Raw genomic sequence first — 20,316 nt, forward strand, 5'->3', positions numbered from 1 at the left:
CATGTAACAAAGTATTGAGATGACCTTTTGTTATTGACCAAATACTTATTTTCCACCATAATTTGCAAATAAATTCTTTAAAAATCAGACAATGTGATTTTCTGGATTTTTTTTTTCATTTTGTCTCTCATAGCTGAGGTATACCTATGATGAAAATTACAGGCCTCTCTCATCTTTTTAAGTGGGAGAACTTGCACAATTGGTGGCTGACTAAATACTTTTTTGCCCCACTGTATATATGGACAGACCCAAGGCAAACAGGGTATATATACAGACACTAAAGACTATAGGGGTGGCCTGTTTTGGGGTATAGGGTCTATTGAGGCTAAACTATGACCCCCCCCACTCCAGCTCCCTGCTTTGCTTCCAAGGCTAGTCTTAGGCCCCATCCACCCGGAAATCCAACCTGTAACAATGCAGAAGTCTTGTATGTTTGGGCCAACCGTCCAGACCGACCCAGCGTTTTCAGTTTCTGCAAACACACTTTATTGGCCTTAAAGGAAGCCCAGAAGTATCAGCACCCCGGCCCCACGTTCCCGCCATTCCAGTGACCTTACCACCTCCTTTTGAAAGCGCTAAGCCGCCGTAAAAGCAGCCTGCCAGGGAGGTGCAGGGATGAGGACTTTTATTTTACCGGTTTACCTCATTCTGTCTGTCTCTTTGGGTGGACATCATAATCATGAGCAAACATGACCTGCCTGCTATTCACTGCAGCGGTGCCATGACATCAGCTTTTCATAAAACTAAACATACCGTGCAATAAGAGTCAATTCACAAGCCGTGCCATTGCTGCACTTCGGTTATGTTTGAGAAAACATCAGCCTGACTTGTAGTGTGACGCAGGTCTATACACTTTTGGAATTAAGAAAGTTTCGAACTTACCATATGCAGTACCATACTTTCTCCTTGATTAATTTATTTTTCTGCTCCCCTCCTCCTTCCCCTCCTCCTTCTCTCACGGCGGCTCCAGTCATCTGTCAGGAACGAGGTGATGGCGACCAGTCACGTGACCGACGAGTGGATGACGCTAATGGAGATGAGCAGCCTCAACTGCTACATTGTGAGGCGTTACATAGCAACACCCAACGGGGTGCTGCGGATTTTCCCCGGGTCCCTGATGGACAAAGCCTTCGACCCCGCTCGGCGACAATGGTTTGTGTGTGTGTGTGTGTGTGTGTGTGTGTGTGTGTGTGTGGCAACAATATATTGTGTCTGTTTGCAGTTAGGGGCTTCTTTCGGGGAAGCTGCAATGGAAAGAATTCTCTGATTTTGTGTTTCCCTGGAGTCCTGAACAGCATGCCACCGCTATTGTTGTCTGCTTGATGAGATGTGCTACTGACCATGACCTTAAATGTAATGGTTATAATGGATTAAGTGTAATGTTCAGTGTAAACATTGTTTGTCCCTATAGATGGAATATAATTGCTTTATTCCATATGATTGTAGATTTTAGCTGTTAACCATAACTTTATAGTAATCGTTAGAATGTATATAGTAGAATTGTTTCAAAGAATTATTGTCACTTGATACAATCATTTTATTTCATATATCATTTAGTATAGTTATATTATTAATCTGTATGGCATAGATATATTATTTCCATTAGCTCTGTCTCTCAACATGTGCCTCAATGGGAAGAAACTGTATAGGATTTAATGTGATGTCCTGACCACTGAGGTGTTGTGTCTTTAGGTACCAGCACGCCGTGGCCAACCCAGGACTGATCACCTTCACAGGGCCCTACCTGGATGTGGGCGGAGCTGGCTACGTGGTCACCATCAGTCACACCATACACGCCTCCAGGTGATCTAGCACATACATACACGCACGCACAAACACAATGGACACACAAACTTAATTAAATCAAAACTTTTAAAGTGTTCTTTATACGTTTGCATTTTGGAGGTGTCAGTGATAAAAACACTGAATTGGGTTCACAAGACTTGCATACATAAGAATAGGAGAATCAGAATATCTTTTATCTTATTGTACACAAGAGTAAAATTCTTAGGCTTGATCTCTCAACAGCCATACACCTCAACATCGCAGCAGCAATACAAGATAAAGTAAATACGATAGTGAAAAATGGAAAAATAAGTAGCAGAAGTGGTAGTTGTACCAGCCACTATTGATTGTAGTGCAAAAATGTTGTGCAAATTACGGAAATATGTATTTCTACAATCTGTTTTTGTAGTGTGTATGAAGTGTGTTGGTTTGGGGTAATGGATTTCTCCTGGAGCCTGACTGCTTGGGGGCAAAAAAAATTGATCATCCTCTGGGTTTGGGCCCAGAGGCTTCGGTACAGATTGCTACATGATGATGATACAGATTTGTTTTCAATCCCGAGCTGTCATGTGTGATAATCACCATATCACGTGACTCCTCTTCCTCTTCCTGTCTCTAATGACCTTCCTCTCCTCAGCTCCAACATGGCGTCTGGCTACGCGGTGGCGGTGATGGGCATAGACTTCACCCTGCGCTACTTCTACAAGGTCCTGCTGGACCTGCTGCCCATCTGCAACCAGGACAAGGGAAACAAGATCAGGTGGGTGACCTTTCCTCTCCTCGCAATCCTCCTTCTCTTCCTCCTCCTCACCCTCTTATATTCCTCTTCTTTTCCTTTAAAGAAGAAATTAAAACAAAGGAAGAAAAGAAGGAGAGGAGGGAGTTGGAGGGGAGTGAAGGGAGCACTGAGCTTCCTAGCAGAGCTCCATGTTCTTTCTAGACTACCCAACCAAACTCCAACTCCTTTTGAAAACCCATCTAATCTCTCTCTCTTATTCATCATTCTCTCACGCTCTTTTTTCTTTTTCTTTCCTTCAACCCCTCACTGTGTCTTTGTGCAAGTGTCCAGGGGCTGTATTAATCAGGATTAGTGCAGAGAGAGAGTAGTGGGGGGCGGTGGTGGTGGTGAAGTGGGGCGGTTCAGTATTTGGCAGAGGAGTAGAGGCAGAGGATCAGTGTGAACAATAGTTCACACTGATCTTTGGCAGGCGTCTGGGGCAGAGCAGCATGAACAGAGCAGGACTCTTGAGTGTTTTGACAGCAGTGGAAACCAGAGGGTTTGTGTATGAATATGCGTGTACCTGCTTGCTGTGTGCAGGTGCTTCATAATGGAGGATCGCGGATACCTGGTGGCCCACCCCACCCTTATTGACCCTAAAGGTCATGCTCCAGCCGAGCAACAGCACATCACTCACAAGGTAGCGGTCTCTTTGTGTCTTCCTCTCTCTGTTCCAGTCTCTGTCTGCAGTGAGCAAAGTGTCCAAAGCACCCTCAGCCCATCCGTTTAGTTTGGGCGCACTCTCTCTCTCTGCCTCCTATCTCTTTCCCTCCTTCTCTTTCTCTTTCTCGTTCTTTTTGTTGGTTTTTCCTATGTTCATTTTGTTAAATATTTACTTGTTTAAGTGATGTCCTGCTGAATCGGTCCCACAGGGCACTTCACCAGTGCGTGGTTACAGTTTGTAAGCGGTTGTTAATATATTGAGTCTTGAGAGTTGTTAGCACAATGAATCAATAATTTCTATGGTCGTTTACACCGGCTGAATACAATCAAACATTTACACAGACAAAAAGTCAACACCCACACGTGTGCGTATGTTGACTTGACACACACACACACATACACACCATGCGCACAAACACTAAAGGCCCCATTCTCTTATATAGCAATAACTAAACACGATTGAGCGAATGTCAACACTTAAACCAACACACTTTGTCACAGAAGTTCAGAGACATAACATTCGGGGACTCAATCAGCGGGATAAACAAACTAACCTCTAATTCTTTCAATGCCCATCTCTAACTCTTCTCCCGTGATGTATAAATATGGAACAAAGGGAAAAGAACAAAATACTACAAAGACGCTAAAAACTAAGTGAAATATAGATTATCAGTGAGAGAGTGCATGACTACTGCTCTGGACTGGGCAACAGAATGAGTCTTAACCCGTCTCTGTGGGTGTTACTGAATGTACAATGTAGATGCCCAAAGCAACATCTGGTAAATCCCCCTTCGTCTTTTCTCCTCTGTCTATGTGGCGCTATAGGAGCCGCTGGTGGCTAATGACATCCTCAACCATCCCAACTTTGTCAAGAAAAACCTGTGTAACAGCTTCAGTGACCGCACCGTCCAGCGCTTCTACAAGTTCAACACCAGCATCGTGGTAAACACACACACACACACACACACACACACACACACACACACACACACACACACACACACACACACACACACACACACACACACACACACACACACACACACACACACACACACGCATACATTCACTACTACACTCATGCACCTACACACGCTTAGTCTGATACACACCTTCTTATACTATCAACAATTCAATAAATGGAGCGAGAGCTCTGTACTTCTTACAGTGCTATGGCCCCACCTTGTGGCCATTTCCCATCATTACACTACACTATTTTTTCTGTATAATTGTTCCCTCTCTTTACCATGATTTCCCTGGCTCTTTTTAACTATCCTGTCTCCCATTAGGGTGACTTGACCAACTTGGTCCACGGCAGCCATTGTTCAAAGTACCGGCTGACCAGAATCCCCGGTACCAACGCCTTTGCCGGCATCGTCAACGAGACGTGTGATTCGCTGGCCTTCTGCGCCTGCAGCACGGTGGACCGGCTCTGTCTCAACTGCCACAGGTCCGTCTCAGGCATGCACGAACAGCTACAGGCACACACACACTCTCAGACTCATATTCATTCACACACACACACACACACACACACACACACACTCACACGCTAGGTTTTCATACAGGCTCAACTTCTAATTTAAATCCCATCCGACATATTTAGAGTTGGTCACTTAAACGGTTGACAGGAAACTATAGCAAAATGAATGGTGTGCATGTTGGTATAATGCATAGCCATTGGATGGCATGCCCTTCACATTTATTTTGTGTTGTATTATCTGACTCCACCGCCAATGTTTATGTTGCGGCTTTAGGATGGAGCAGAATGAATGTGAGTGTCCGTGTGAATGCCCCCTGGAGGTCAACGAGTGTACCGGCAACCTCACCTTTGCTGAAAACAGGTCTGTACAGGTCACAGGCACAACTTTAACTCACAATTAGGCCCTACTCCTTAACCCTACCCCTTATCCCTACCTCTCAACCCTACTCCTACAAAATGGGATGACCTTCAATACCCAGTTACAGTACGACAGTAGTCGTTGACAGGGTTTTGATCTTTAATTATTTATTTTTTGATCTTTGGATACAATATCTCTCTCTGGAATGTTACCGTATAGTTTGAATGTCTTAGGAATGCAACCCTACCCACATGGAAAAACACGGTATGATTAGATAAGAATATTATTCATGATCACAATCTGTTAGAAACTGCAAAATTGCACTTTATTTTGGATCAAACATTATACAAGGTCAACATAATATATAAAACCAGAATAAGTATAGAACTTGAGGTAGTATCCCATCCATGTGAAACATAAATATCATACAAACAAGAACCAGTGATATAATGGAACTAATATTGCACATTGCAAAAAGGCATCAACCATCGCATTTTATCAATAACTTTTTCAAAGGGGCCCAAAAAACGGTCGGTTTTAAACCATCAGTGGGTGGTTTATCTCTCTATCTTCCTTGGGGTTTGCCGCGGAGCCCCCGGCTGCGGAGCCCCCGGCGTGAGCCCGGGAGCTCTGCTCCGGGGGTTTTGGTGGTTGTGCTTGTTATAAAGAAAATGCCTATATAACATTCAAACGCCATAATGATAATGCGATGGTCAGAATCATTTATTTAATGATTATAAACATAGAAAACACTTTTGTGGTATTCGATCCTGTCGCATTTTTTCGCCCGCCATCTTTTCGAGGATTTTTCTTGATTTTCCATTTTCTCCCAAGTCCCAACTTTAGTGTTGCAACGGTGTCCATCGAAAATCTTAACTTCAAGGGGAAGTTAGCCCCCCCACACTCAATAAAACGACTTCTGGGACAACCCTATGCTGCGCGTGAACGCGCAACAGCGAGGCGTAGGGTTGAGATTAGCGGGAAACTGAGACATAGCAAACATTTGAGATATATTTTGAGAGTTGATATGTATTTTATAATAGATTGATAATATATTTTATTGTTGACAACTGGTATTTTAACAGTATTACACTTGAGGGTGTGCTTTACCGTTGTTATTGGCACCATAGCAATGCGGTTTGGAATGAGGCTTTTGTGCTGAGCCACACAAGCAAGCAACATCAAGCAAGCATCACTGATATTATATCACAGCCTCTTGTGTAATATTGCTTGATTTTCTTTCTTTATCCAGAACAGTCTCCATCAATGTCACCAGTTCAGTTTTTCCCCGGCTGTCGGCCTATATGCCTGTCAGTCTGTCTTCTCATCACTATGTCACCCATCTCCCTCCCATCTTCCAACGTTTGTCATTTCTGACAACAGATTGTCTTTCTGATGAGTACATGTTCTGCGATGGCTGGAGAAGCCCGCCATTATCTTCCTTTCATAGACTGAACTTTAGTGTCAAACTCTACACCATCATGGCTGCTAATGTACGCTAATGTACTCTGTACATTTTTTAACAAAATTAGGTCATTTCTTTTTGCTGCTGTTTTGTTCTTACTCACAATTTTGTGCGTCTACATTTCTGTGTGTTTGTGTGTCTACAGGAACCCCAGCTGTGAGCTGACACAGGAGCCGCTCAGCATGAGTGTGATCGACTCCGGCCTCCATGACAGCCTCCCCCAGTGCATTAGCACCCGCTGTGGCCAGAGATACACTAGCAGGTAATGCGCACGTACGCACGCACGCACGCACGTACGTATACTATCCTTCTGGGTCAGTTTTGACCGTGGATTTCGTTCCCAGCGACTGTTTCGGAGTGTTGGACTGCGAGTGGTGCACGGTGGACAGCGACGGAAAGACCCACCTGGACAAGCCCTACTGCGCCCTGCAGAAGGAGTGCTTCGGGGGCATCGTGGGGGCCAAGAGTCCCTACATGGACAGCATGGGGCTCATGGGTGAGTGGAGGCAGTATGAGTGTGAGTGAGGTGTAACCTTGCCTCTGTGAAGATACGAGCATTGTACACATCTTGGCGTATAGCAATGCAGAGAGGGGGCTAATGAGTAAAGGAAGCCATTCCGAAGCTTACAAAGGATCTTTGGCATCTTTTTCAGGTTAAACCCCTCAATTTGAAATGGCAGAAAAAGGGATAGGATAATGAATGTGCTCCTAGTTTTTCATGGCTTCAAAATGTGGTAGTATTGGCCGATGAAGAATGATGTACTACTCCAGCAGTTCACAGCGATAAGAGACGGAGAAGCAGTTTCGTGAGGAAGTGGACGATTGATATTTTTGGATAATTTAGCAGCAGAGCTGTTTATGTTCTTCTGCTTCTTTTCCGGTGCCTAGACCAATTCTAATAAACACTCACTGTTCTTTCTGTATTTATCTCTCTTGTTCTCTCTTGAGCTTTCTTGTTCTCTTTTTCTGTTCTGCTACTCGTTTTATTTTTTACTTCTGCTCTATCTCTGCTCTTTATCATTTCTTCGATCCTTTTACCCTGCTCCATTCCCTCCGTTTCTCTGTCTGTATCTATCTGACTTATTTACATTAATATATTTCTCTCTCTCTCTCTCTCTCTCTCTCTCTCTCTCTCTCTCTGCCTCTCTCTGCCTCTCTCTCTCTCTCTCTCTCTCTCTTTCTTTCTGTCTTTTTCTTTCTCTTGGTCTCTGCCTCTCTCTCCGTCTGTCTGTCTGTCTCTCTCTCTCTCTCTCTCTCTCTCTCTCTCTCTCTCTCTCTCTGCATCTCTCTCTCTCTCTCTCTCTCTCTCTCTCTCTCTCTCTCTCTCTCTCTCTCTCTCTCTCTCTCTCTCTCTCTCTCTCTGCATCTCTCCTTCTCTCTCTGCCCTTCTCAGACGAGGAGGTGAGCTCTCTGAACATGATAAAGAGTGCCCCGGTGGGGCCGGTGGCAGGCGGTATCATGGGCTGCATCATGGTGCTGGTCCTAGCCGTCTACGGCTACCGTCATCAGATCCATCGGCGGTCCCACCAGCATATGTCGCCGCTTGCCGCCCAAGGTAGGCATGGGCTCCTGGGGACCTTCACACAAATTCACACCAATGGGCCTACGCTTGGGTCAGGCACTCAAATATAACAGTTCTTACCGTTGACATGATCAGACATGGTTTATCGAGGGAAGCGGGACAGTTTTTTGACTGCAAATGTTGGCAAATAAGTATAGTTATCGAGACTAATCATTTTTGTTTGAAGCTTTATTTAATCAAGCATTTTTGATTGAACTTCAAATCGGATTGCTTTACTTTGTTCTTTGGATTGCGCGTCGTCTACCCTGCTCCTATAGTGGCTTTTAATCTTGGCAAAAAGCCATTATAGTATCAGAGGTACGAGCCACATTAATACTTTCACCTCACATTGTCCTTGGAATTGATGTTTCAGTCAAGCCTCTCATTCTTTGGTTCGGACAGGAGGCATAGAACTGGCAAGCATGGGAGATGGGCAATAACAAAAACATTTGTTCCGCGACGCTGGATGTTCACTCCAAGTCATAGATCAAACATTTATACAATTATAAACATCAAAAAAATATAACTTAAACAGACACAAACGAGTCCATACACATTCTTCAATAGAAATAGAATTACTTTGAATCCTGCAACATTTTAAATCGGTGGAGGTTTTAATTGGTGCAGCGCATGGTTAATGTGCTCTGACACTACCGACATTGGAACCCTTTCCAGTATACAGACGTGTTCTTTCTGTTGATGCCATAATAGTGTTGAATCTGACTCTTGCAAACATCCCCATTCATTAAATGCTCAATGCTGAATTGCTGTTTAATGGCCTACACAAGTGCGACAGCAAATGGAAGCCCGGAAGCAACTCGATTCCTGGTTAATGTGTCTGGGCCCCTTAATGGGATCCAGATTAGGAGAAGAGGTCTCTGGGAGATTCAATGAGATCTGCTCAAATTCCCAGCAATTTCCCAGCACCTGCTTGATTTCATGGTTAGAGGTAATCCCTTTATTATCAAATGCTGTGTCATGAGGAGGCGTGTGATGATGTAGGAAATGGCTCACACCTCTTCTTCACCCCCTCCTCACCCCAAATGTCTCCTAGAAATGTCTGTGAGAATGTCCAACCTAGACAACGAGAGAGATGAGCGCGACGAGGACAGCCATGAAGATCGAGGAATCAGTGAGTACTGCCGGCACCAACAGGCAAAATTTGTCCGCGTCGAACACCATGATTTTGAAGGTAGCCAAGCCTTCAGGTCTCCCTCCAAAGCCACTCCACCAAAACAAGCGACTAGCTGGCTAGCTTTAGCAATAGGTCTGCCTTGTGGTAGACTCCTGGCATGCACCATGAGTGCATACAGGTGGCCGGGGAACGGAGGTAGCTAGATAGACTGGTTGGCCATACAATCATCTCATTCGAGACAAAATAAATATCGGACGGCTTATTACAGGCCTGTGACAGCCAGATATACAAGTCTCTTTCCTTTTTTTATCAGAGCATTTGATTTATTTATTGCTGTGAAGATGATAAAAGAATTTCTGCAAATAAAAATATGCTTCTAAAAGAAATGGCCTACCCTGGTTAGCCGTGTGTTTTGAGACCTCTCCTCCCGTTCCTCTCCCAGTCAGCAACACGCGGTTCATGGCGGCGGTCATCGAGAGACATACACACAGCCCGGAGCGCAGGCGGAGGTACTGGGGCCGCTCCGGGACGGAGAGTGACCATGGTAACACACACACACGCACACGCACATTTAAATGCTTTTATTTGGATCCAAATTTTACAAAGAAGGGGAACAAGATCCAAATGCTTTGGGGAGAAAGATTGGTAATCTAACAGGTTCATCAAGCTTACATGCCTTTACAATACCTACATGATAAGTTAAGATATTAAATTGAACACTTGGATAAACAAAACATCTTTGTCTCCAGATCTGCATACTACCTATGGCGGCTGAAACAGAGCAAAGTTTTGCCAATCTTTTGGATTCCTTCTTATGTATCCCCCTTAACTGGAGTCCTCCAACCTCTTTTTGTGGATATGACCTAAGCTTCCAAAGATTAAAGATATAATTATGCATTGGTAACCTAGATGGCAGATACGATTTACCAGTGGCTGGTATTTCAGTAACTTAGAGTAGTACCAGGTGTCCATATACAAATCGAAGCAATAGCCCACCTCAATAATGAGTACAGTTTTCAGAGTGTCGTTTACAATTACAATGTCTGGAGTGTTTGCTATGTTTCTAAAATAATCATCGTCTGGTACTTTGTGATTCCAATTCACTTTTAACAGCATTATGCTTACAGTCATGTCCATGTAAGGTCTTAACAGTCATGTCCTTGATTTATTTTTCCTAGATCTTTTGCAACCAGGTCAACCAATCGGTCATGTCTGGCCACATGCAGTCCTTTATAATGATGACATCCATTCAGAATGTGTGCAACTGTTTCATTCTCCTGTTGATTTAGGTGGAATATGCAGTATTGGTTGTGTTTTGACGGTTACCATATTGCTAGGTTGTATTTTGTTTGACATTGCAGTCACGCTTTAACCTTGAAGATTAAGATGTCCTCTGAAGTGGAATAATTAGTTATTGCAGAATGAGAAACAGAATGATCTGCGTAAGGCAGTGCTGCTAACTCGCCTTGCAATTTTAGGCTTGACCAGCGCTGCGCATTCCATGATATTCTGCGCTGGAGAAGAGAGGCTCTTGCGTGTTTGGTCTGTAGATGTTCTCGTTGTTCAAGATCGCTAGAGTGGAAATCTGCAGGGCCGTTATGATGTTGTCAGTCAGGGGAGCTGTTGCTCCGTCAGGGCCTTGCCATGAAATTTGTAAACACACACACACGCACACACACACGCGCGCGCGCGCACACAGACCATGGTAACACACACTTACAGCCAGACCATGGTAACCCCCCTACACACACACACACACACACACACACACACACACACACACGCATATGTGAAGGCATATAATGTCCTTCACACCTGTTAAATACATTAAGCAGTTGAGAAAGCTAGAAGTGCTATACTTTGACCATGATTTATGTTGTGTTTGTGACACACATGCTTCAGAATACACACGGGACCAGACAGAAGGTCACCACGCCCATACCAGAAAGATGAACTGGTGCAATGGAATTATCATAACGTTGAAACCATCAACAAAGATCTACTGTATAGTGCTGCAGTCTCTTATGGTTTTTTCATAAGCATTTAATGTTCCACATAATTGTATCACAGCCAAGGGAGGATGTTGGTAGATGGTAGCTGACACTGTTAACTCCCTACGTAGGCTGAGGGTCCCCATTACTCTGTTGTATAACTGACGATGACGATGATGATGATGATCACTGGGGGAGGAGGAGATGTTGGTCCGAGTGGTGACGGTGATTGAGTGAGTAAGCCGAGGGAGAAAGAACTCGAAGCAGAGGGCCTGGTTCACATCAATGTTATTTGGGAAGATAGAGCAACAAAGCATAAATGTAAAAATGTGCAGAATTACCCCATCGTAGTGTTGACCACATAGTAAGTAAACCCACTCTGTCTCCCCTTGCATGGAGTTATCTTCTTGCCTGTTTGAGGATGGGTTGAACAGGGAGTGTTATCATATTAAGATGGACCTGCATGACGTATATATGAGAAATTGGAGAGAACTGGTGCAAGGAAAAGAATCCCATCACATGTTGCATAACCCATGATATGAGAGAAAGAGTGAGAGAGGTGTGATGAAAGTGAAGGGCCGTAGAGGGAGAGGGCGGGGGTGTCGTTCTTTTTGGATGAACGCAAACTTCTTCCAAGTTGCTGCTCCGCTTGCATCAGTCAATGTCCTCCCACCTCCAGCCAGCACATATCAAACTGCCCCACACGCACGCGCACACGTACGCTCACACTGACGTGTAAGTGAGTCATTCGGACACGACACACAGTGCTGAATGTATTCCTTTGGTGTGCCCTTGTATGTCGGTTTGCCAAGATGTCTTTTAGCTGTTAACGAGGAACACGCTTCTCAGATCCAGCGTGATGTGGGATCCTGAAAATTGTGTCTTTCTGTCACATGATGCCAGCATGGATTCTAATGAACTGAAAATAGGCTCTTACCCAACTTGTATGCACTTCAGGTGTAGCTTTGTCGATAATTGTTCACAACACCGCGCTACCTGCTGCTCTCTGCAGATTAAGAACTCTGGAAGAACTCATTGTTGACTCTCTTATGTTACACTCTAGCAGAGAGCCGTTTCTCGTCTTACTCACACTGGGTTTTGAAGAAGTGAAAAGAGTCCCAGCCAGGCTTGGCTGGGAGCTGGCTTAGCATGCCCTGCAATTTCACTGTCTTGCCTGTGTAAAAATGAGGGGGTATAATCCCCCTTTATCACGGAGCCGTCTTTCCTTGTTCATTACAGTAGGCGGGCCTATGCACGGACAGTCGACCTCTTTAGAATAATTTGCATACTAGAAATTTAAAAAAAAAAAAAAATTGCATGCAAGAAGTGATTAACTATTTACAAACACCAACATATTCTTTTTTTAACTGACCACGTTTTTTATCCCGACAAAAACCTCTTTCTCATAGATAAGGGTTAGGGTAAGGGTTAAATGCGACTGGAGCTCGCGGATTTCAACGTCCCTCCAGTTAGAACTACTCACATTGATGTTGCTGTGTTGTCTCTGTTGTAGAGATGACGCAGCAACACCTCTACCCAAGTCCCTCCCCTGCAACAGCGAAGCCGTTGCTTTTACATCAAAATGGAACTGCCAATATGTGGAGGGTCCGAGAGGGTAAATTGGGGTGCAAAATCAAGCCATATAACCTCAGTCAGTGTTATCGCGCAGGCCATGTTGGGAAAAAGGCAGGCATATTTAGCAGTGTAAAAGCTTTTTTTCTCACCTCAATCCCTCATTATTTTCCCTCTGTCACTCCTCTATAGCTTTTTAGGATTTCTCCGTCCTTCTCTTCCTTCCTTTTTTCCTCTCCTTTTGTCCTCCTCAGAAATGTTTAATATTCGCCGTCTTTCGCAGTTTGGTTCTTCAAGTGAGCATCAGAACCATTGATGTTTGGAAATAAACAACGTATAGCAAGTTCCAGTCTCTACACACACAGATACAGACACACACACACACACACACCTTTCCTCTTCTTTCTGCGTCATCACCATAAGTGTATAGTATAGCCACATGTATTTAAAAGACAGACCATCACACTCACTAAACTCCCACTTATGCAATCGCTACATCATTTGGTTTTGCCTCTGGAGATTTTATTTTTAATCTTCAGAAACACTCTTTTTTTCCTGAATATAATTAATGAAGAACTTGAGGCTTTAAAGGTTATTTGCTACATGGTAATTAAGGCTGGATGGAGGATTTCATCCCTCTGCGTATTGCCGGCTTCGAGTTAGGAGTTTTTTAAGGAGAGCTGTATTGTGGTAAACTGCCTGGGAGAGTTAAGACCTAAGCATTGCTTTGTTGTCCATAAAATGGAATTAAAGCCCTGGTCTCCAAAGTCCAGAGCTCTTCATAGTTAATGCCTCCATATTTACTTTTAACACTCAGATTTACTGTCTCTCAATTCTTCCCCCGACCTTGTTTCCCATCTGTTCCGATTACAATTTGCCTTCATTTACTGCCAACACAAAACAAACGCATATGATTAAACGACAAAAGAGACAGGGGACGAACCAAAGACTGAAAGGATTCATCTCAGGTTTATTTTGATTTTGTGAGGCAAAAAGGCCTCCTCATTGGGATCACAACGGAGTTCTCATTAACCAGCGGCATGTTTTCATTAAGAGAAACCTAGGAGCATCTGATCATTTGTCAGCCTCCATAGACAACATGTTCTCTGTTGGTCTGGCAACAGGGAAGCAGAGGGCGGGGAGATTGAGCTGGCCTAATCGAAACAACAGATTACGTTTTGAAGAACGAGATGCTTACGATAATGATTCTGTTGGCAATGTCGTCGTTTAAAAAGCCTGTCTTCCGCTTAAAGGCTTTGCCAGACGTTCTCCGTGAAAGAGAATTGTTAAGAGAGACAATGGCTGGGGGTGTAACATTAATTGAAATTATGAATGAATTTAACTTCCACAGCTCACAATTGAGGAGCCCAATGTCTGAATCACGGTACATGTGTTGCTATTTTGCTAATGAGTGGACACATTTTGACAACTGAACCCATTTGAAAAGTTAAAGTACCAAGGTAAAAAAACCCAGGGAGCTATGATTGTGTGGTGTAGTCTGGGCAGACATGATTACTGACATAAATACTTTATAACATTATAACATCATTGTCTCTTTTCCTCTTCAGTTGTTTCAAAGAGTGTATACATACACTGCTTTAATAGGCTAACATTTAGTGGTCACTTGGTGAGCAAAGTCCCCATCGAGTTGTTAATATGTGTAATCCTGACGTAGTTAAATACGTTCAATGACTTAATGACCAGATTCAGGGTGTATTTGTGCATCTTCATGAAATAACTCCCAACTCTTTGTTTCTTTATTTTTGTGTCCAATTAGGTTACAGCACCATGAGCCCCCAGGAGGACAGCGAGAACCCACCTGGCAACAACGATCCGCTGTCTGCCGGCGTGGACGTGGGTAACCACGACGACGACATGGACCTGGACACACCCCCGCAGACGGCGGCGCTGCTCAGCCACAAGTTCCACCCGTACCGCCACTCACACACGCACCACCACCCGCTCCACACGCACACGCATCACATGCAGGCAGCCGTCACAGTGCACAGCGTGGACGCTGAGTGCTGATCCACCCCTCCTCTCTCCGAGACAAACGGCTGAAACATCAATTTTTTTTTTAATCAAAGACTTGCGTCCGCTCGTGTCTAGATGGAACACAGTGCGCACAAGGATAACGACACTTTGGATCAGAAGATGACCTGAGACAATGGGGCGTACGTTGAAGCGGGAAAATGAAACCCTGCAACTAGCGGACTGTTGAGACTGTTGAGATTGCAACACATTGATTCCAAGTTCAACTGAGCGGGGAAATTTTGTTTCTTCTTCTTAGTGAATTTTTTCCCCCGTCAGAGTTCATTAAAGATCGGGCCGGACAATGGAGTTCCACATGAGTGTCTATGGCTGGGGTTGCCTCAAAATGACAGCTGGAGCTTGACATGGATAAGGTTGAAAAGGTTAATGGCGGTATTACACTGGGTCATGGTGAAAACTAAACAGGATTGAGCAAAGTTATTGGCCTGAGAAGGACCAGCAACACATGACCATAATGTTACTTACCAGTATTGATAAGATCCACATCTCTGCATTTCGCTCTGTGAGCAGTTTCAAACCACAAACCCCATTTTAGAGGGAGATTTTTTTAATGTAACATTTCTCACGTGTCTCTTCCCACTCTCAACAGTCTGTTTATGGATGTACCAGTAAAGCATCTAGCTTGACTACATAACATTTGACATACAAACCTTGAGAGAACAGAAAAAATATTTTTTTACTAGTATTTATTGAAGAGGTGGGTTGTCCGTGGAACCAACGAGTGGTTGCCACGGTGACCCAGGTCTTTGCCCATGGGCTGGTAACCCTCCCTCAACACGCACACACTCTCGGTCCTTGTATTCCATGTTCCAGTGGATAACCTACGGCCCAACCCAATGGGTTTTCCGCTCTACGGTCCGGACCTGGGAACTCTTTGTCGACGAAGATGACGGCGTGCTGTGGGAAAGTTCTTCCAAGACTGGAACCACTCTGTCCTTTATTTTGACCTATTTACGAAGAAAATCTAAAAGTCTAAAATCGATCAGGAAGAGCCTGTCTCGGCAGAGGCCCACGTTACAAAAGCCTGTGTATTTCGGGGACACTGAATATGGATTCAAACCAGTTATATTCCAATTGGGATATAAGATGGAGACTCTGAGCTGAGGCAGAGAAAGATTGAGGTGTTGCTGTAAAGTGGCTTCACCAAGCTATAGGCTTCTCAGTGGTTAACCACTTTAAATGTATTTTCTACCCACACACGTGTGCGCTTGTGCGTGTGTGTGCGTGTGTGTGTGTGTGTGTGTGTGTGTGTGTGTGTGTGTGTATGTGTCCAGAGGATTTTTATCAAATTGTTTAAAAGGTAGCATTAGAGAATGGATTTAGTAATTTCGCAATCCACTTATGTTTTTTCTTTCATATTATCTGTTCATGAGGTACACTGCATCTCAAGTCATGGCAAAGTAATATCGGGTTTTGAAGATTCCAGAAATTCACAAGGAAATGTGAATACAGAATCAAAGATGTTTGTCACATGACCTGTACACTCTGTATTTTTCCAAAACAATGGCGTGTGTGTCAAAAGATGCTCAGATATTTCTACGTTTTATATTGATTAGTCCGTTCATGGTTTCTCTCTATATAAATGGATACCTTGGATATTGGTTTGCTGAATATAGTTGTATCTTCTGTTTAGGTCCATATTGGATGTAAGTAAGTACTTGGGAAATCAATTCATTCTCTTCAAGGGCACACTTGAGAGGGTTTTTCTAGTATCATATAATCATATTATTTGTTTCCAAATGCCAACTGTAAGGTCTCCATAAACTAACATGCTACAGAGAGAGGGTATTGTATATTTTATTTTGAGCAATGACCATGTAACAAACATGTAGTTCATTTTGTATTTTGACGACAGTTGCTTAGGGTGGGTTACTGTCACTTTGGTCAAATGCTGTTTTTTTTTATAAAAAATGTGTCTACAGTCTCCTAACAGATTTGCAAACATGACATGCATACAATAAAGTCACTCAAACAATGTACTGTTGGGGGGGGGGGGGGGGAGGGGGAGAGAGAGAATGCATAATAACTTAAATCACTAAACATTCACTTTGAACCTTTTCAGAGCTCTGCATGATATGATCTGGGTCAATAACTGAATCAGCCATAATGCAATGCATCATTTTGGTGTCTAATTGAACAATAGGAAGAATACACGATTTTTTCCTTACCACCATTTTGGTGTCTAATTGAACAATGGGAAAAGTACAAGATTTTTTCCTTACCATCATCTTGGTTTCATATTGAACAATGGGAAGGCTACACAATTTTTTCCTTACCATAATTCTTACATTGAAAACTAAATTATAATATATACATTGTCACCCAGCCACGCTCCATTTTTTGTATTTGTGCCATCTCAAAGTTTCTCATCGCTATTTTAGTGACTCATCAAAATCATTCCATCTTTAAATTGCTGTAGCAAATTAATTCTGTTGCAATGTTTTTTTGGCCTGGCAGTTTTTAAATTGGAAGATAATTTGTAGCAGTATTTACCAGCTGTGAACAAGTATATGTGCGAGTACATGGAACAATAGTAAGTGAGTGGTTGTTCTGAAGGAACTAATGTGTGTGTAGATCATCTCCCCCCTCCCCTTTGTACCATAGAGTTGTCAAAGGAAATGTATTGCAATGTGAATGTGATTAAAAATGAACAAATCCACTGTACTCTTAATATCCTCTGCTGTTTTTTTTAAGTTAAACTTAAAGTGCTGTATGTACGATTTAAGAGCTATAATCTGAATGTAATTTGTGACAAATGCCATAGCCGTCTGTTAGCTAATGGTGAGTCAAATGCTCATTGAAATATCTGTTCTGGTCTAGTGTGCCTGCCTCTGTATGAGACACTTTGAATTTTGACCTGACTCAAGGACAGCTCTTCCCTGATTGGTTCGGGGATCAAACTCTCCCGTCAATCACAGGCGTCTGAAATGCAATCACTCTCAAAGGCGGTGAAACGACTTATTCAGATGGTGTGGTATCATCCTTATTAAACTGATTTTGTGTTAATTAGTGTGGTTGCTACTACATGCACATCTACTGTTCTTAAGTTTTCTTCATTCGTGTGGTTGCTACTGCAAGCACATCTACTGTTCTTAAGTTTTCTTTACTCCGTTTGCTGCTTTCCTTTTTTTGTGCCGTTAACTGCTCCTGCATACTTTCAGCTATAGAACCCATTCAAGCATCAAAACGTCCAGCTTCTTAACGATATGATGGCTATCTCTCAGCATTATTCAACTCTTTCAACTTTTTAAACGCTTTTTCTGCATTTTTCTTTTTTTTTTACAATCTAAGTCAATTATACTTGACCTTGTGTGAAACTTCAACTACTTCAGACATCATAACTTGGTCAATTTTCAACGTTAACCTTTGTTCAAACCAATTAAGAAATCAACACACTTGGATCTAGAATAATCTGAAAAACAAATTTCGATGATCTTTTTACTTTTTTCCGGAATCACAGTTCCATATCAGCTTTGTTTTCAGTTGGTCTCTTCTTTTTTTTTACAATGTAATTCATGGGAAGAAGACGTGCAGGCAGTGTTGTCAGATTGGGCATTTTTTTCCCGCCGAATTGACTACTTTTTACGACGTTCAGGCAGCGAGGACGTTAGCGGTGACATTAGTGTTGAGGTTAGCAGTGACTTTAACGGTGACGTTAGCGTTTAGGTTAGCGCTGACGTTAGCATTTTAGCAACCACATTCTCGCAGTTCGCTGGGACAAAGCGCATTGTAGTTTTATATGGCGCCTCGCCTTTAGAAGTATGGGCTTTTGACTGGGTCGAAGATGTACCTTTCGATCCTGTTGTTTTTTGGTTGCTGGTTTGACGTCTGAAGTCTTACTGTATTCATCTTCAAGCCAAACCCCCAGCACTCCATGACCCAGCTCTGAAGGTCATTACGGATCTGCTTTGTTCTTGAATATCTTTACCATCCAGATCGCTAAATAAACAACCTCAAAACATTTGTTGTGGTCATGTGCATGTCCAAGAAGAGGAACCCAACCGCGTCCTGTTGCCTGAAGATGTCATTCGTTATTCACAAAGCTCCCTTTCACACAGATGGTGGGATAGAGGAAACAAGGGACTGTCTCGCAGATGTAAGAGAAGAAGCATTGCTAGTGCATGACAAGGCGCGTCGATTTGAGATCCTATATTTTGTTCAATATTTCATTATAATTATTTTTTAATCAATGCTATGCCTGTATGAGTTGTGTGTTTGGTTGCTTTTTAATAATAAAATGAAATGTAATCGAAATATATGAATAGCATATTTGCAACATGGAACTTCTTAGTACGACTTTTTTTGTGTTGACACATTCAAAATTTAGGTTTTCAATACTTAAATTGCCTTTGTCCGTTGTAAATGAGGAACTGTTGTGTCATTGTAATTATTTAAATTATAAGTAGCATTAAAGTTCCACTTTGGGGGGGGAGAGGGAGGGAGGGAGAGGGAGAGAGAGATTTTCTCCATGACGTGTCTCTTCCCACTCTCAACAGTTTTTATGATCTCCTGTCATTGAGTCTGTAGTACAATACATTGGTCACACTTGGTCTGTGTTCAAGTACGGTACTCTACCTTCCTTTTTTCTCTCTCCGTCTCGCCCATGTGTTCCTGTCCTTCTGTGTACCAGATACTCATTCTGAATTAGAGCAGGGTGCATGGTGTCCAAAGCACCCTCGGGCCATCCGCTCAGTAGAGTGTGCACTGTCTCCCTCTCTCTCGCTCTCTGCCAACTGGTTCAGCAGACAGGGACAAGCAGTGTATTTTTGTGTGCTGCTCTGTGGTCCCAGAAACACCTGACATCCAGAGCATATAAACGTCCAGCATATATACACAGGGCTCTGATAGCTGAGCTGAAGGGGTCTTCCGATATGTAGAACACTGAATGGTGGAAAGCGGCAGTATTACAGAACGATCCATCCCAGAGAGTTGTGTGATTCATAATACAATTATAATTATGCTCGATTCTAAATGTTTGAGTGCTTATTTAATAACATTTTTGTTGGCTAGAGTATTGAGATGGCAACAGCATGTTCAGAGGGGGAGATACTTCAGGGCTCTAGAAGCAGACATGATAGTGGCCCAAATCCAATTTGAAGAGATCCGATTCAATGTGATGTATGCTGTTCACACTGCTTTGAAGAAAACGGATCTGGGTCAGATGTAGCCAATAAAAGATTGGACCACCTTGGTACTTTCGAAATGGCCTGACTTGTCCAATCAGTCACCAGTATCGGACTGGTTCTGGAATATAATTTATACAGAAACACTGGCTTTGACAATAATCCTCATGATAACATTGAGAAATATGCATGCTTGAAGATTTGAAAATGATTATTATATATACATATGTGTATGCATTCGTTTGTACAGGAGGTCATGAGAGGTTGGTGGTGATATTATGTTAGAAGGTCATGCGTCTCTTGATCTGTTACTTGCTACATATCATCACATATCTGTTGTTTTGCACTTT

At 43.0% G+C, this 20,316-nt stretch overlaps 1 protein-coding gene across 2 annotated transcripts in view; it reads left to right on the top strand.

Annotated features, from left to right (window-relative positions):
• The window catches only part of cachd1 (cache domain containing 1), an 81,593-nt gene extending 64,793 nt beyond the window's left edge, over window positions 1-16,800 (top strand). For both annotated transcript variants that reach the window (XM_079739087.1, XM_079739088.1), the window contains exons 15-27: window positions 971-1,152; window positions 1,693-1,803; window positions 2,423-2,545; window positions 3,104-3,203; window positions 4,052-4,168; window positions 4,516-4,676; window positions 4,984-5,070; window positions 6,678-6,794; window positions 6,877-7,028; window positions 7,926-8,087; window positions 9,148-9,225; window positions 9,671-9,772; window positions 14,569-16,800. In XM_079739087.1, the coding sequence (XP_079595213.1) occupies window positions 971-1,152; window positions 1,693-1,803; window positions 2,423-2,545; window positions 3,104-3,203; window positions 4,052-4,168; window positions 4,516-4,676; window positions 4,984-5,070; window positions 6,678-6,794; window positions 6,877-7,028; window positions 7,926-8,087; window positions 9,148-9,225; window positions 9,671-9,772; window positions 14,569-14,819 (1,743 nt within the window). In that variant the 3' untranslated portion in view covers window positions 14,820-16,800. The remainder of the gene's footprint in view (window positions 1-970; window positions 1,153-1,692; window positions 1,804-2,422; window positions 2,546-3,103; window positions 3,204-4,051; window positions 4,169-4,515; window positions 4,677-4,983; window positions 5,071-6,677; window positions 6,795-6,876; window positions 7,029-7,925; window positions 8,088-9,147; window positions 9,226-9,670; window positions 9,773-14,568) is intronic.
• Window positions 16,801-20,316: the final 3,516 nt, after the last annotated feature.

The sequence above is a fragment of the Pollachius pollachius genome (assembly GCF_949987615.1).
Source record: "Pollachius pollachius genome assembly, chromosome: 7".
Classification (NCBI taxonomy): Eukaryota; Metazoa; Chordata; class Actinopteri; order Gadiformes; family Gadidae; genus Pollachius; species Pollachius pollachius.